Raw genomic sequence first — 16,749 nt, 5'->3', positions numbered from 1 at the left:
AGTCATTCCTTCTTCCCCATCCAGAGTTCCTCATTCCATCACTGGGTTCATTCATGAACTGATTCGTCAGCTTCAGTGTAAAGGAAATGTTGTTATTTCTGTTCAGTGACTGCAGTGACAGTAACTGAGCTACATGTTTGAACTGACTCTTCACTTGTCAGGGGTGAAACAAGGGAAGCCAGAGGTATAATCACTGAGCTTGGTTCACTGAGCAGAAACTGCTGCTTATTCAACAAATCTTAAAGCTGCTCATTTAAATAGATGCAGTTACAGCTACAGGCTGTATACTGCACTCACACACAAACACACACTGTGTATGAGATGGTGTACCAGAGGCTTTAAACTTACCTTCACCTGTTTAATGTTCTTTATTCATTGTCTGGTGTCTTTGTTGTGTAGTAGATGCAGTGTTGGTCAGGTTGAGTGCAGCAGTGATGTTTTCACATTTTTAACTTCCTGTAAAAATCTGCATCGTGCTCGTTATGGTTTGTGCTTGTTAGCTGTTTGGTCAATTTGTGACCCACTACTGACAACGTGTTGATCTCCTTGGAAGTTGTGCGTCAATGACTGAAGCACATGTGGTAATTATGTCCTCATGTCAAACGCTGAGTTTACTGTTGGTGTGAAATTAGTAGTTACTGGTTGTAACTCAAGTGCTGTGAGTGAGCAGATTGCTTTGCATGAAGCTAAAGAACATTTACTCTCAGTCATCAGGTATACTTGGTTTGGTTGTATGTCTTTGTGTAAGTGTTGGGTAGCTACTGTTTGTACAGCCCTGTTGAGGTTTGTGTGGGAGCTATAAGGAATATCTAGCTAAATGTACACTGGGCTGTGAAGTGAAGCATTAATTTAAGGTGAACATTAGATAATGATGGAAATCCAGATCCATCAGACCAGACTACGTTTGTCCAGTGTTGGTGAATGTTTGATTGCTTTTTATTGTATGTCTGCCCTCTATCTTTGATGACAGAGTCAGTCCTCCTGGACGTGATGTACCTGGTCTGACACACACCTGTGGAGAGATGGTCTTCCTCTTCACAGATGGTTCTTGTCAGTTGTTCATTGCTGGAGGAGTTTTGTTGCTCAATCTTCTGTTTTAAAGACTCCAAAGGTTTTCTACTGGATCAAAGTCTGGGGACAAAGTAGGTCAGGTTGTTGTGTTCACTCTTTTCCTCTTTACAAACTCTTGTTCTCTGTAAATCTTTCTTTTTTAAAAATAGTTATTTCAACGTTCTTTATGAAAGGTCATTTTGAAATGTAAAGCTGAACTAAAAGGTCAACTAAAATTGAATCAAACATTCAATTGTTAAAGACAGATTGAATTGAGTCACTTCTTCATTTAAAAACTTCCAGCTGCTGAGACGATCTGTTGAGACAATTTGTACCAGAGTCAGAACAAAGACACATGAGACTGTGGCAAACTCTCAGAGTGTGGGGCTGGGGGTGGGGTGGGGTGAAATCCATATAACCTTCAGCTGGTTCACACTGTTTTCATTATTGTGAACAGAAACAACCTTCACATATTAAAGACACAACAATATTACAACATGAACGCTTCCTTCAAACTACAAGAAAGGACAGTTTTAACTCTTTAGCAATGCATGGTGGGAAGTCTGTTCATACAGAGATGAGTGACCCTCAGCTTTGATTCACTCAGAGGCTTAATAGCTCATGTTTATATGAAAAGTGGTCATTCTTATCTGAATTAACTAGAAATGAACTAAACTCAGATATTTACATTTAGTCCACGAGAAAAGGTGACTTGATTCTACCAAAATCCTGCCTGATGTTTTACAGTGTCAGATTTTTGCAGTGTTTTTTTGGGTACAAACCTGCTTCATAGTAACATCTCATCTGTCCCACCTGTCGCTCTCATGCAGCCTCATATCAGCTCAGTCCCACCTCCATGTTTCAGGGTCACAGTTGTGGTTCTGACCAGGTCCACACCAAACAGATCTAAGTTAAAGATGAATTCATTGATATTTTGGCCACATGAAAGCAGCTGTAAACAAAACTGACATAAAATCATATTATAAGAAGATCTCTAATCTCCAGATCCATCACAACAGACCAATGTGATTCACCTTAAGTCTTAGAGTCCAGTGTTCCCTCTCTGTTAGCTCTGACTGACTGAGTCTGAGTCTGAGTCTGACTGAGTCTGAGTTTGACTAAGTCTGACTGAGTCTGTCTGAACCTGACCAAGTCTGACAAAGTCTATGTGGGTCTGGCTGAGTCCTTTTGAGTCGGAGTCTGTCAGAATCTGAGTCTGTCTGAGTCTGAGTCCGACTGAGCCTGAGTCTCACTGAATCTGACTGAGCCAATAGAGAACAGTGGGTTCTTACAGTTGTTTCTCTGAGAACAGTATAGCTAAACCATAATAAACTGAAAGATGTTAAAATGCTCTGTTGAGCTGGGGACAGCTGCAGAATGACATCATCAGTATGAGCCACACCTGTAACATTACACTCCTGTAACATTACAGACAGTCATGTGACCTGTGGTGTAGATAAAAGTACTGAGTGCAGCTTTAAAGCAGACTTGTTGGAGGTCTGGGTGCATGAAAATGAAGGCTGTCTTGTTCCCAGGTTTCTGTTTGCCTGTGGCATTAGTGAGGGAGCAGTTTAAAGTCCACCCACACTCACTCCACCACTGAACTGATGGTTTTTAAATTCCTCCTTAATCACAGATCAAATCTTTTGCAGCATTCCTCTGTGTATTTAGCAGCACTAGGTTCTCAGTACTCTCACTGGTCTTTAATAATGCCTCAAACTGTTATGCTGAACAACTCCACACTTGTGTATGACATTGATTAATTGTTTGTGAAAGTGCTACCTCAGACGTGACAAAGTGCTCCCACGTTGTCTTTATGGCTCATATAACAGAAACTCACATGTTTTCCAGGCAGCTGTCGCTCAGCAGCAGGAACAAAGTTCAGGCTCTCACACCTGAAGAAAGTATCAGAGTTTATGTGAGAGAACTTAATAAATGAAGCTAGAAAAGCTTCAGAGGAACTGTCATAGGAAACATGCAGAGCTCCAAACCAACAAAATAAGAAGCAGGGTTGTACAAATGCTACTGAAGCATAATATTAAAACAGTAAACTGCCTCTGGTGTGTGGGGCTGAACAGATCAGGAAATACATAGTCTGCAGAAGCATGAGTATTAATCTCACTTTTCTCCACATTTCAACACATTGTATTTCATGGGAAACCAAACTGAGCAGGAAGTCTGTGTCTGTTTTCCAGACCACAGTTACATAAGTTGTAGGTACTGTGGAGACCAGCAGGGAAACCTGTCTTCATTTGATTCACTTCATATAAAATGAGTCATGCTGCATCACAAATGTTCAGCCTAAAAAATTTAGCTTTGGCTTTACCTGGTTATCTGCCAACCAGACTTCCGTCAACACAACAGGTAATTTATCATTATAAAAGCAGTGAGCGTTGCGTTGCTGTTTCTCTGGAGGATGAAGATGCCAGTGTTGGTCCACCACATTGGTTCAAACTGAATATCTCAACAAACATCAAATAGATCTTCATAAAACATTGACGATGATGATGATGATCACCAGAGGATGAAGCCCAGAGACTTTTGTGATTGGTTGACGTCTTTAGAATTAGACACCATGAAGCTCAGGTGCTCCATCCTCATCTTCACATATCTTCACATCCACAGGATGAACTGGTACAAACCTGAACACAGATGATCCTTTCATGGCTCACAGACATTGTATCTGGTGATACTAGGTTTTCATCTACCACCAGCAGATGGCCTGGTAACCAGCAGATGAACTGGTAACCAGCAGATGAACTGGTAACTAGCAGATGAACTGGCAACTAGCAGATGGACTGGTAGCCAGCAGATGGGTTGGCAAATAGCAGATGAACTGGTAACAACCTAACCAGCAGATGGATTGGCAATTAGCAGATGGACTGGTAACCAGCAGATGGACTGGTAACTAGTAGACAGATTGTTAACCAGCAGATTGATTGGTAACTAGCAGATAAACTGGCAACCAGCAGATGGAAACAGAACTCAGGACTTTCCCATCAGCCTCGGTTTATTTTGTGCATGCTAATATTTAGCATGGTGGTGAACATAGATGATTTAACACCTGCTAAACCAGAACATGTTCTCAAACTGTTAACTGCTAATAAGGGCCTTTGTCCGGGGGCTCTTGGTCAACTTGATACATATCCTTTGGGTTAACACAGTTTACTTACACTTTATCACAGATTAATCCCAAATTTGAATAGAAAATATACAACTATTCTGACAATTATTTTCAGTAACTCAGACTTGTTCAGTGTTTTAAATGTCAGAAAATAATGAAGATGCCTCATTATTCTAATAATTTCTTATTTGTGTGACCAGCTGTTAAAAACAAAGATGTTGACTTTATTATTATTGACAGCTGGAGAAAATGTTTATTAAAATATTCACATTTGTGAGACTGAAACAGGCCTGGAACAAATTTTCTTTACTTTAAAAATAAGGTGCAAATGATTAATTATCAAACTTGTTGTCAATTAATCTTTCAGCAATCAGGTCTGGATTGCTTGTTGGAGTGGGGGCCTGGACCAGGAGCACAGTTGGGGTCCGCAGAGGCCCACAAGCAAGTTAATCTAGGCCTGGTTAGCATGCTAATGTTAGCAATGACCTCAATGCTGCTAACATGGGCTCACTAACGCTACAGAAACATGTAGTATCTGAGTGTGAGTGGCAGCTAACAGCGAACAGCTAATAGCTCACAGCTAACAACTAGGACTTCTTCCAGCTGTTGTCCATTCTGCTGGTCACTGGAGGGAAACACGTAATTTTTTAAAAAACCAAAACAAACATCAATAAATAAATCTTCCCTGCAAATAGTGCATGTTTGTGAGGTTCTAATTCCAACCACAGAGACCTGGTCTGGAGGCCACATCATGTCTGACTGTGATCCACCTGAGTCTTTTTCATCTTAATCTGACACCATCATATTCACACTGAAATGATACGACTTCAATCTAGTTGACATTTAATCAAAAAAAACCCATTGTATTTTCAAAATAAATATGTTTTAATAGTTACACTAAAAACAACAAAAAGACTATGATCACTGTAAAACATCTTAATAAATATATTAATGTGAAAATATACTAAAATGTGTACAAGTTCAACAAAGAGTCATAAATACATGTAGAATGTGGTCACGATGAGGCGTCGGCCCAGAACCAGCAGCCAGTCTCAGGCCGCTGGTCTGAGGGTGGCAGCAGGAACAGCTGTAACACAGCTGGCGCTAACAGAGACACAGACGAACTTAGACAGACAGCTTCAGGCTACAAGCATCTGATAATGAGAAGCTTCAGCATGACTCAGTTTGAGAACATGGCAGTGTGGAGGGAGGAGAATCGGTCTGTGGAGAACAGACCTGAGTCCAGAGTCCGAGTCAGGACAGTTAGTCTCTAACAGGGGACTGTCAGTAAGGGAGCGTTTCAACTACTGGGCGTAGTTTCAGCTCTTTGTGAAGTTAACACACTGATGTCTGACTGACACATGTAACCTGTGCTTTAGGGTTTAGCTGTTCAGAGCTACTTCAGGATGGTTCTGGTTCTCTTTGACAATGTGAGGGTACAAATGACTAATCTGAGAAGCTGAATGCACAGATTATTAACTGATCTGTCTGAGGACCTGAGGACCTGGACACTGGTCCACAGACAGGTCAGCTCCACAGACAAACTCACATGATGAGCTCACAGCTACAAGACATTAGATTATACCACAGTGTTACCACACTGTTGCCACACTGTGGTATGTGTTACAGCGACCTTAACTTCTGTCACATTAGTATCTTAATCATCACTCTTGTGGTGTGGTAACAGTTAAAGGTTTGGTTTATGCTGTGAGTGATGTTAGCACCCAGGTCAAACACTGTGCCACTGAACACCCTCAGACCAGAGGCCTCAGTCTGATTGGACAGTCTTCACTACAGGAGGGCCGCGCTGATCAGAGGCTGTGAAACTCCTTCAGTCCTCAATATGACGTGTCTTCGGGTCCACAAGTGCAAAACCACATGTCCACTGCCCTGGCCCAGGATGAGAAACACCTGTGCCGGCGCTTCACTCCCACATGTTGGTGGCTGGGGTTACTATCAGTCACCAGGCCCACCATGATCCCCCTCTGGCTGGTGTGAAACACAGCGTTCGTTTAAATCAGGAATGTCAAAGCATCGTCTTTCAGTCACAGTCGAACGTGTTTTCCATTCAGTCTCAGACAGACCAAAACAAAAGTCACCGTAACACTGCATATAAATATCATTAAACAAATTACTGGACTTACTCTATAAATTAGATGTAGTGTACTAAACACAGGGATGTATACTGAGCAGACACAGATCCTCTGTGATGAACTGCTCTGTCGTGGACATGGACATTTCTTTGGGACACAAACAAAGCCAATAAATAAGGAAACTGGAAGGTTGTGGATTTCTACAGTGAGGTTCTGATCTGCTCTGAGATCAGTTTGTATGAACTACAGTAAATCCCTTTAGACAGCCTGGTCTCGAGACATGTTGTGAAAGAAACAATACCTCAAAATGTAAATAATAAACTCAGACACATCGTTTTCCAGCCAGGGAGGGGTTACCTGAAGGAGGCTGGAACAGGAAGGGGTGGGGCTTCGTTACCTCTGACCCTGATAGGCTGAACTCTAACCCAGTTTAAACACTGAATCAAATCAAAGCTGTAGTCAGCTGTCCTCAGGTCACCCCCCCCTGAGGAAGAATCATCTTCACATTAACCGTCAGCACAGCACGGCACCGACAGGCAGCTCAGGTGTGTCCCCACCTGTTGCCGTGGGTCTGTACAAAACTTCACATCATGTCACAGAGGAAACAGTCGTTGGACCTGCCATTCAGTTCAAGTACAACAGGCACTCCTCCCCCTCCTCGTCCTCCCTCTGCCCCCCCACCCCCCACCCCCCACCCCCAAGTCTGTTTCAGAGGCGGATTCGGCTCCAGCTGCACTGCTCCATGAAGTTGTGGTCACCAGTTTTCAGGTATCATCCACAGCAGACCAGCATCCAGTGAAGTGTTACACAAATAAAAGATTTCTTCCTTCACTTCCACCCGTCAGCAGAACTGAGAGGTTTCTCATTCACACGCCGGCGGCGCATTCGTTTCGCTTAAATAGAGTCTTTTTAAGTAGCAGCAATACACATTGTCGATGTACTCATAGTGTATGTACATATATATTAAAATCACCAGACAGTGGCAAGATCTGCATCCAGAATGTCCCGTCTTGCGTTGTCGTGTCCTTGCAGGGAATGCATCCTCAGGTTTCAAAGTGCTGTGCCAAGAAAAGTTTCCTTCATAACAGTGGCTGGTCTCATCTCCGCGGTCGCTCACATCTGTGGAGGGAAGGACGAGAAGCTGGTCAGATGAGCAGCAGCCTCACAGGTACTCACACATAACTGCTTCATGCAGAAAAACACGGGGGGAGGGGTTCTTTTGGATGTAAAATGTACAATGTAAAATCTCATGTCTGTGTGTGTGTGTGTGTATGTGGGAGGGGAAGGGGGCGGGGTTACAGTGGGTATTGTAGGGGAGGGGTGAATAGTGTGGGTCAACTGGCGCCTATCACAGACCCCCCACCCTCTCTCCTGAACACTAAGCAGCCAGTTGGAGTCATGTCAGTGGTCACTCCCCCCAGAAGTGTGTGGCTCTCTAAATCCAAAGCAGTGTGGGGGGCCCATGGGGTCAGAGGTCATGGAAGGGCCTGAGTCGGGGGAGGTCATGAAACACGGCCTTGTTAACTGGGGGCAACATTCCCACCACCCCTGTGCTGGAGGCAGGGGGAGGAGTTAAAGTCAGAAAAGCCTGTCAGCATCATGCAACCTCCCCACAGGTAGATAATCCTCAATGACCTGAAAACCTTGTATCTCCAACTGGTTTGTCTAAGGTCGACTAACCCTGAGAGCTTTCAGCCTTATCTCATGGTCTTCATCAGGACTTTCATCAATGGACTTCTCTCAGTGTACGTACAAATTGATGATGAAGACTGTGGACCATGAGTTTCCCACAATACAGTCAAGGTCACTCATAAAAAGCTTTATAATGTCGACAAACTTAAAACCTTCGTCAGTTCACCAGGTTGGAGGTCAGGTGTCTGTGAGCGGAGAAGCAGGTTATTACGTTCTCATGGTTCAGTTTCACTTCAGCGACACCTCAGGTCGTGTGCGACAGCGTCAGGCAGTGAGGTGACAGCGCCCTCTAGTGGCCGCAGTAATGAAGACGGAGCGAAGGAGGAAGTCAGGTGACCTCAACCGTAAAACAGGAGGCTGTTCAATGCGATTTCTTTTACACACGGTCGCGCTATAACCTCAACCATATTTTTATTATTGTTACCATGACGATGTAGGTCCTCCAACCTTAACAAGTACTTATTTTAATCTAAACCATTTTCTTTCTCCAAACCTAACAAGGGTGTTTTTATGGCGGACCCTAACCAACCCCTTGCCAGTTCACTTATTCTGAACTGGTTATCTGTGGCGTATCTCCTGCTGCCGTGGAGTCAGGACACTGGGTCAGAGGGCAGGGACAAGACCACCTGAGAGGTCGTTTAGGTTGGAGGAAGTTACTTCATCCATACTGACCGGGACATGTGGGCTGGACTTTCTAACACTAACACACACTTACATAATGAACAACGACAGTGTCTAATGTCTGAGCTGAACAACAGTGTCATGCAGGCAGATACATGTAATGAATCAGCTTTTAAATCTGTGAGACAGTGAAGCACAGAGCTGCCAGATTCCCATTACACAACACAACATCACAGAGCAGGAGAAGCATGCATTTCTCAGCAGGAACCCAGGCTACGCTGGAGGCACAGAGATGGGCGGTAAGAGAGGCAGACGGGAGGAAAGAGAGGGGATTCAAGGCACATCGTGATATGTATGGTAAACAAACCTGCAAGTTCTTTCGTTTAACTCAAGCTGCCTGGACTTGCAGTCTAACTGTGTGAATTTGCAGGAACATTTACAGGTGAGAGGGTCCTGCACAAACAAGCGTTTCCTTCTCTCTGAGCAAGGCGCACAGTGGCTGCAAGGGAAGCAAAAAGGAGACAGAGAGAAAGAGATCTAAGCTATAGAGAGAATTCTGCAGAAAGGGCGACACAGACACTCATGCAACACCCCCACCACCCTTCCTCCTCACCCCAACCCTCCCCTCACTGAGATCGCATTGTAAAGACAATATGTGCATTGGTTTACACAGAAGAGGATTTGTGGCTACAGCTCTTTCAGGCCCTTTGGCCCTGTGGTCTGTTACAGAAGCTTTGCTCTGAGTCTAAAGCCGTCACGCTCTGAATTGAACTACTGAAACAACAATGAAACATTTTCTGGGAATCAACGAATCCTAAATGGTGACATCATCCTACACTAACATGAAACTTTTCACTGATCCTGGAAGAACGTCCGGTTTCAGCAGGAACACAGTTTCATCACATGGAGGAAGGAAACAGGTCATTTCACTGTCTGAATGTGTCGAAAATATTCACGCTCCAGGGAACTATCTCTGTTTGCAAATCAGTGAAATTTACATCAAATATTTTGTTTGTTTGGAGCAAAGTGAATTCTTGGTTCAGCTGGTTCGTCCATAAGCCTGAAGCAGCACAGTATCAGTTACAGAGCTAGGTTCATGAGACAGAAGGTCACAGCACAGACACAACAAGGACACAACTGTAACACAACAGTGAACTGTGCTTTGTCTCACTGAGGTGATCTGCTTAGGATCAATCCTGTATCTTCTCGACCTCCTGCATGAAAACAGGAAAACAACCCAGAGCAGAAGTTATCAGTGAAGCTGTGAAGCTGCTCACTCCACATGTCTGCACTTCTTGTCATTAACTCTGACTGAGGCTGTAAAGGAAACGAGGCATCAGATAAGCTGCCAACAGGGAGTAAAAGCAGCAAGCACTTATCAGTGCAGCTCACTGCAGAGCAGCACACAGTCTTAAAGATGACCTGTCCTCATTCAGTTAATGCCACGGCAACTTCACCTCACTGCCGCAGAAGTGGAGTTGTTGCATATCTGAAACAGGTAACACACCTGTGTTCCAGCGATACCAACATGTTCTTTGACACGATGCTGTAGCAGCTCAGACATCAACCCTGACAAACGCCTGAGAGTCAAACAGGTACCGAACCCACAGAGACACTGACCACAGGGTGACACTGGAATAGTGTGTCAGGAGCACGTCCTCTGTAGACCACCTCCACTCCACCACCCACTGGATAAGCTCAGTCCAGTTCAGCCCCACAATAAAAACCAGGTTGACCAACATAATGAACCCACCAGGCCACAGCTGGAGACGCACACATACACACACACACACACACGGACACGGACACACACACACACACACACACACACACACACACACTCCTGTTATCCAGTTAAACAACCTGAGCCACTGCTGAGAAGCCAGGACACACAAACCCCATGTGAACATACACGCAGGCCTGTGTCAGCTGTGACACTTTCAGCTCGTTCTCCACTGACACCTCTAAAAATAAAAATGACTGCGTGACACCTGTTGCTATGATTAGACTGCGGAAGTAGCCGTGGGCCGAGGGTCAGGTTTGTGCAACTGGAGTCAGAGTGCAGATGGCAGCGGGTGGTCCAAGACCAGCGGCTACGCCTCAATCACTCACGCCGTTATGGCCGCACCATAAAGCAGTAAAGCGCTGCCATAAAAAGAGCATGCTCAGACTGAGCCCTGTGGAGACAGGTGGAGGATAGAGATCCTGTTCACCTTCTACAGGAGCCCACATGGTCCACTCAAGCTGGATGAGGTACTTTCGACCTAAACTGTGGCATCACCGAGCAGAGCTGCTGCTGGACATGGAGACTTCACCTCTGTTGGCGATTCAGGAGCAGCAGGTGTGAGGAAACCAGTTGCCTCCACCGCTTCACCACTACAACAAGTCCCCAACGTCAAACACATGTCATACAAAACAATGATTCTATGTTCCACAGCTACAGAAATGAGACGACAGGACACACATGTACTTACTATTTTTTCTTCACTAGAACTTCTGGCTTTTGCCTGAAATAAAAAAGAAGAGTTAAATTTCTGCTGCGACACATCACTTCACTGAGAGAACGAGAGCTCTGCAGTCTCTTACCTGCAGTCACACTTCTGATGCTCGGTGAAACTTAAATAAATCTGATGTTGCATCACCATTTGTCTTATCCTTATCACCTGGAAGAGAAACAGACAGGTTTAAATCAGACAGCAGAGTCTGAACACCATACAGACCAGCTCAGAGACCTGAACCGTCTGTGCTGCTCCAGTCCACATCCATGACAGAGAACAAAACCTGGTCCTGACCCCCTTCTCATCTTCCACAGCTTCTCACCTGACCCACTAGTCACTTAACACAACGTCCACTTACAGATTTTTTCTGGGGCTCTCAGAGACACTTCGTGGTCTTGATTAGTGGGTGGGGTTTTTCTGGAGACGACTCAGTCGTCACGTAACCTAAGTATGGAGATTCAGTCATGTGATCACATACAGGTCTCCACTTTGATCACATGATGACAACTGAGCCATCTCCATGACAACTAAACAAACTCGATTCTGTTGATGAAGACCATGAGATGAGGTTGAAAGTCATGAGCTAGCAAGTTCTGAGCTGGTGTTCCTTAAATAAAGTCATTAACTTGAACACACAACAAGATCAGGATATGAACAGCTGATTATCCCTCACTGGTCTGTGACTGATCCAGATCTTTATCTTATCCGTTCACTCCCCCAACTCACCTGTAATGTGACATTGCGGGTTTCCGTGGGAACACACTCCAATGCTTCGTCATTGCAGCAGCCTCCGCAGCGGTTGAGGACCACGCAGGAAGGGATGTAGTGGTGCTCCGTGTCCTCCGGGTACTCCTGGAAGATGTCCACCAGCAATTCCCTGGGCTGACACATGCTCTTGGTGATGACTTCAGAGAGAGGGACGACTGAAAAGAGAAGGATCATATTTTCATCGTCAGCATCCTCATAACCAATGAGAAGTGAAAAGAATGATGTAACAAAGGATAATCCTGTTCAACATTAACTGATCTGTGCTTGTCTGACAAACAGAGCCACAGTGGAGGCCAACTGTCCTGTAAACATGGACACAGACGATGCTCTGATACAAAGAGACTCAGTGGTCTCAGCATCATGTATCAGTAACCACTCAGAGCTCTGTGCACCGCTGCCTCGGTGTCAATAACTACACTGAAGGATCAGAGTCAGAGGATCCAGACCTGAGGGATCAGAGTCAGAGGCTACACGGCTACTTGAAGCAGACTGGGGGACTGGTCCTGTGAAGCCCACAGTAATCCCTCCCACAGGTCACCAGACTGGGTTCCCATCGACCCCTGGCTAACTCCTGACCCCTGGTTTGTCGGAGCAGCCGTGACCTCAGGCACAGTGGCGCCAAGCTGCACCTCTGTGACCCCATGAAGCCCACCCCTGTGAGCCTCTGAATTAATGCTACAGACCGATTTTCACAATCCTACAAATACTACAGAGTCTGTGATGTAGTATTTCCCCCACCCAGTCCACTGGCAGTCACATAACTGTAGCTGAGACACAGTCCCTGCGAGTCCTCTCAGACCCTGTGAGTCCTCTCTGATCCAGATCTGATCCGGATCCAATATTTCCTTTTTTTGTTAAAAAAAAATTGCTGTTTCATGTATCTCTCCAGCTTTTTAATGAGTGACTCTGCAGTTCTGGACCCAGGGTGACCTGGAGCCAGCACACATGAGCAGCTAAACCCCAGCACCTGCTCCAGGAGAGAGACTGGAGTGGATTTGGTTTACAGGACTGTCAGCAGACAGCGGCCTCATGCCAACAAGCTCAACTGGTTCTACCGCCAAACCAAAGATTTCCTCCGTCTTACATCATCCTATAACAGATCCTTCTGTGCTCTGCGTTTCTGTTGTCACTAAATCCAACAACATGACCCCGAATGGCCTGACGGTCTCCTACGACCCCCAACAGTCTGACGGTCTCCTATGACCCAAACCAGTTTAAAGGTCTCCTACAACCCTGAACAGCCTGAAAATTGATGTTTCTTCTGTTGTTGAAACATCAGTTTCCATCATGGCTGGTAGACTGAACAGGTCTTATCTGGGGTTCAGTGCTCTCAGCAGCAGTAATCAGGCCACAGTCTTATCTCAGTGTATATGACGGCGTTTGACAGGTGGTGTGATCTCTGACAGTGCGGGTGTGTGAAGGTCAGCAGCGTGCAGATGGCAGACTTCCTGCTCCACAAACACCAACACCGACCACACGACCTGTCCACTGAAGCAGTTTGTAGTGACTGCTGTGTGTCTCTGTTCGTCACAATCAACAGGACAAACCATAACACAACCGTGTCCCTGTCAAACAGAACCAAGGCCGACTGGAGGCTCGTGTACCGACTGTGTTCCTCCACCACAAACAGGTAAAAAAAAAAAAAAACAGAAACAAAACTGTGACAGCTGCAGATTATTGTGGAGGCCCTGGCAGATTTCCACCTTTTCTCTCACATTAACTCTTGTATTGAAATCAGCACCAGTTTTATGGCAACTCCAAAGTTCCAGGTGATACCTTTGACTGCTGGACCAGGTGAGACCAAGACCTTTGACCGCTGGGACTTTGATTCCTGTCTGCTTGGTACAGAAAACACACTGACAAGCAAATACCCTTCCACCTATCAAAGGTTCAGAGAAACTAGTGAAGACAAACGTTTCCTCTCATGTCCACTAGGGGGCCTGTGGTCATCAGAGGCAACACTTACCATCGTTCTTACTCTTCTCCACTCCCTTGTTAATGCTGGCAGTCTGTAAGAGATCACAGCAGGATTAAATCTTCATCATGGTGGCAATGTCTTCATAAACATGTCATCATCAAACTTCCTCCTCCATTTTACTGCATGGATCAGAGAACATGGTACATGTAAAGCTTTTATTTTTACAGTCATGTCAACGGACCATTAGGACTGTTGTCAGAATTAACTCGGTCAGGTGTCAAACACCTTGTTCCAGTCTTTTCCTCCTGTCTATCACCGTTAACCAGGCAGAACCAACTCTGTAAAGCTGCACACACACAGCTGAGGAACAAGGGTGACTCCCCTTCAAAATAAAAACCCGACGTTACGTTAACGAAGTTAACACTGGCCATTAGTTAACCTTGACCATTAATTAACTGGTCATTAGTTAACCCTGACCAGAATCAGTGCCTCACAGTTCATATAAAACATATCATGTTTGACGTCTATAGGGGTGGGGGGTGACATTCTTCATGTCATGTCCCTGTTTCTTTATGAGGCGTTCATTTCTATTCAAACGGCATGCGCATAGCTTTGTTTTATTTTGAAAGGTCCCACAGGAACTGGCCTTTGTTTTGATCGTAAAACGTTGACGTGACGAATCGACATCCCTGGGAGATCTCCATTCACCTTATGTGGCTGCCGTAACCGGCACAGATATTGCGTGAGAAAGTGGATCGGCCTGTGTGGGAACCAGGTGGGACCCTGCAGGGCGGCGGGACAGGAGAAACCGGGTCCCAGCTTCCTCCCGCTGCGGATCACCGTGAGAAAAAATAGACCGGGACTGAAGCCTGCGGCTGAATAGCAGAGCACTGACTGTACACGGCGCTGAGCTGTGAGGAAGGCGCGCCTCCAGCAGAACTCCATTCACAAAACTCTCACTTCAGTGCTCCCTCTCCGAAAAATAATAACAAGCCATAGAATTAATGATGACTGAGAAAGTTTATGGGAATCGTATGAATTAATATTTAGGTCGGCACACAGGTAATACAGCAAGCAGCATGTATTTAATCAAAACCACAACTTTAAGACTTATTCCCACGTCTGTTCCGCCCAGTTTACTGGGCCGTACACAACGAGGAGCAAACCAAATGTGAGCTTTATTTCTATTGAAATAAATTCTCCGCTGTGAACACAATATGCGCCGAAATTAAATGACTGTCTTTCAGAATGAAAAGACTCTTAATAATTATTTAATTATACGTTTCTCTGAGCTTTTACACAGCAAATCTTAACCTGACCGACTTTAAATAGAGTCGGGCTTTGTTAAAACAAAAAAGAGGGGCATGTACTGTTTCAACAAAAAAGACAGAGACGGTAGCTTTCAGATTCAAACAGAACAAATGTTGATATTTAACCTACACGGGGAAAAAATGGAATTTAGGAATACATCTGTTTTCAGTTTTTTTTCTAACCAGACAGTATTTATTTATTGACTAAGGACGTGAGCGCGTTGTTATCTTTGTGTTAAATGCATGTTTCACCCAGTCCGCCTGAAGCAGCTCAGCTGAACGGGAACACACGTCCCTGGGTAATAATTAATACCAGCATGAAGCACATGAGCCAACACTCACCTTTACAGTGGGAAGGTGAAGAACCGCTGCCAACAGGATCTGAACCAAACTGACAACAAAGTTCATGGTTGTAATTCCACACGATGAGTCCTGAAACCTCTGCGGTGGTGAAGAGTAAAAAAATCTACCGATACCAACAAACACAGTCAGAAAATGAAAAATAAATACTTTTTTAAAAAACCGCGGCAAATTTTGTCTATAGCAAAAGCAAATCCATATCTTCCACGCGCAAGTGGGTTGTTCACAGAGAGACTTCCAGGGTCTCCACACAGATCTCCGCCGGAAACCTTACTATCCAACAACGACACTGACTATAAATCCACGCTGGACCCGGGACCTCAGGAACACAGCGGTCCTCCGGTGCGGGAGACGGGCGGATCAGATCAGCAACTTTACGCACCGGTGTCTCTGCGCGCAGTGATCCCGCAGCATGAAGGTGTGTGAGGGGGAACCAGCCGCTGACCGATCCGATGTGAAGTGATCCTGCAGCCTCCGTCTGTAAACCTGCCTCGGTGTGTTTCTGACTCTGAGCTGTGAATCGGCCTCTTCTCTACAGACAGCAGTTCGGGGGGAGCATCAGCTTCAGCTCGTCCTCGGCTCCTCAGCGGTACCAGCTTCTCTCGTTCTCTCGCTCCTCTTGGCGGTTGCTGCTGGGCTCCTGCGTTATTAAAGGTTGCCGGCATCAGCGGCAGCGGTTCACTAAGAGAGGCGGGACAGCTGGAGGAGGCAGCCAATGGGAGAGAGAGAGAGAGCGAGAGAGAGAGAGAGAGCGGGGCGGGGGAGGAGGAGGGGAAGGAGGAGGAGGTTGTGGTTCTTCATTGATGGCATACAGTGGTTTCATGTGGTTTCAATGAAGCTAAAATAAAAAGCTTAAAATCTGCATTACAGAAACATAATTACAAAAACACAACACAGGTTTAAAGCTGCAAAAATCATCATCAAGGCAAAAGAGGGAAAAATAAACTTGATATATTGTTGCTATTTTTATACTTTTGTCTTTCTCAAAATATCAATAAACAAATTCTAAACACGTAACACAGACTGTAGAATCTCTCATTCATCACTATGATATTTATTATTTATTTAGTCATATTACATGAAGCTGTGGTAACCTATTGATATTATGATTTGAATAAGTTTTTTACATCTTAACCTTAAAACTGCACCTACTTTTCAGCTTGTTATCTAGCATATAGCATTAGACATACATGTTCAGACCGTCTTCAGCATCGTGACTGGTCAGGGTGGCACATCTAATTTTCTAACAGCCCTGAAAAGCAAGAGAATGCACAAACTGTATGAAAAGGCACCAAAAACAAGAGAAGAAAGGACA

General features: G+C 45.0%; 1 protein-coding gene across 2 annotated transcripts; it reads right to left on the bottom strand.

Moving 5' to 3' along the window:
- Positions 1–5,040: 5,040 nt before the first annotated feature.
- On the bottom strand, positions 5,041–16,106 carry vegfaa (vascular endothelial growth factor Aa). 2 transcript variants are annotated; one of them, XR_011686719.1, is made up of 7 exons: positions 15,417–16,106; positions 13,813–13,855; positions 11,805–12,001; positions 11,167–11,243; positions 11,055–11,087; positions 10,794–10,956; positions 5,041–7,386 (listed from the first exon to the last, which is right to left on the bottom strand). XR_011686719.1 is itself a non-coding variant. In XM_071469791.1 (7 exons), the coding sequence occupies exons 1-7, from the start codon at positions 15,480–15,482 to the stop codon at positions 7,365–7,367; spliced, it is 570 nt and encodes a 189-aa protein (XP_071325892.1). In that variant the 5' UTR covers positions 15,483–16,105; the 3' UTR covers positions 5,041–7,364. The 2 variants fall into 2 exon arrangements, 1 of the variants encoding a protein (XP_071325892.1); XM_071469791.1 differs by lacking the exon at positions 10,794–10,956 and adding an exon at positions 8,948–9,079 and having other exon boundaries at positions 15,417–16,105.
- Positions 16,107–16,749: the final 643 nt, after the last annotated feature.

This window comes from Trachinotus anak, unplaced genomic scaffold (assembly GCF_046630095.1).
Source record: "Trachinotus anak isolate AG129_WGS33_773 ecotype Australia unplaced genomic scaffold, CSIRO_AGI_Tana_v1 ptg000032l, whole genome shotgun sequence".
Lineage (NCBI taxonomy): Eukaryota > Metazoa > Chordata > Actinopteri > Carangiformes > Carangidae > Trachinotus > Trachinotus anak.
This window is presented reverse-complemented; position numbering and strand designations above follow the sequence as displayed.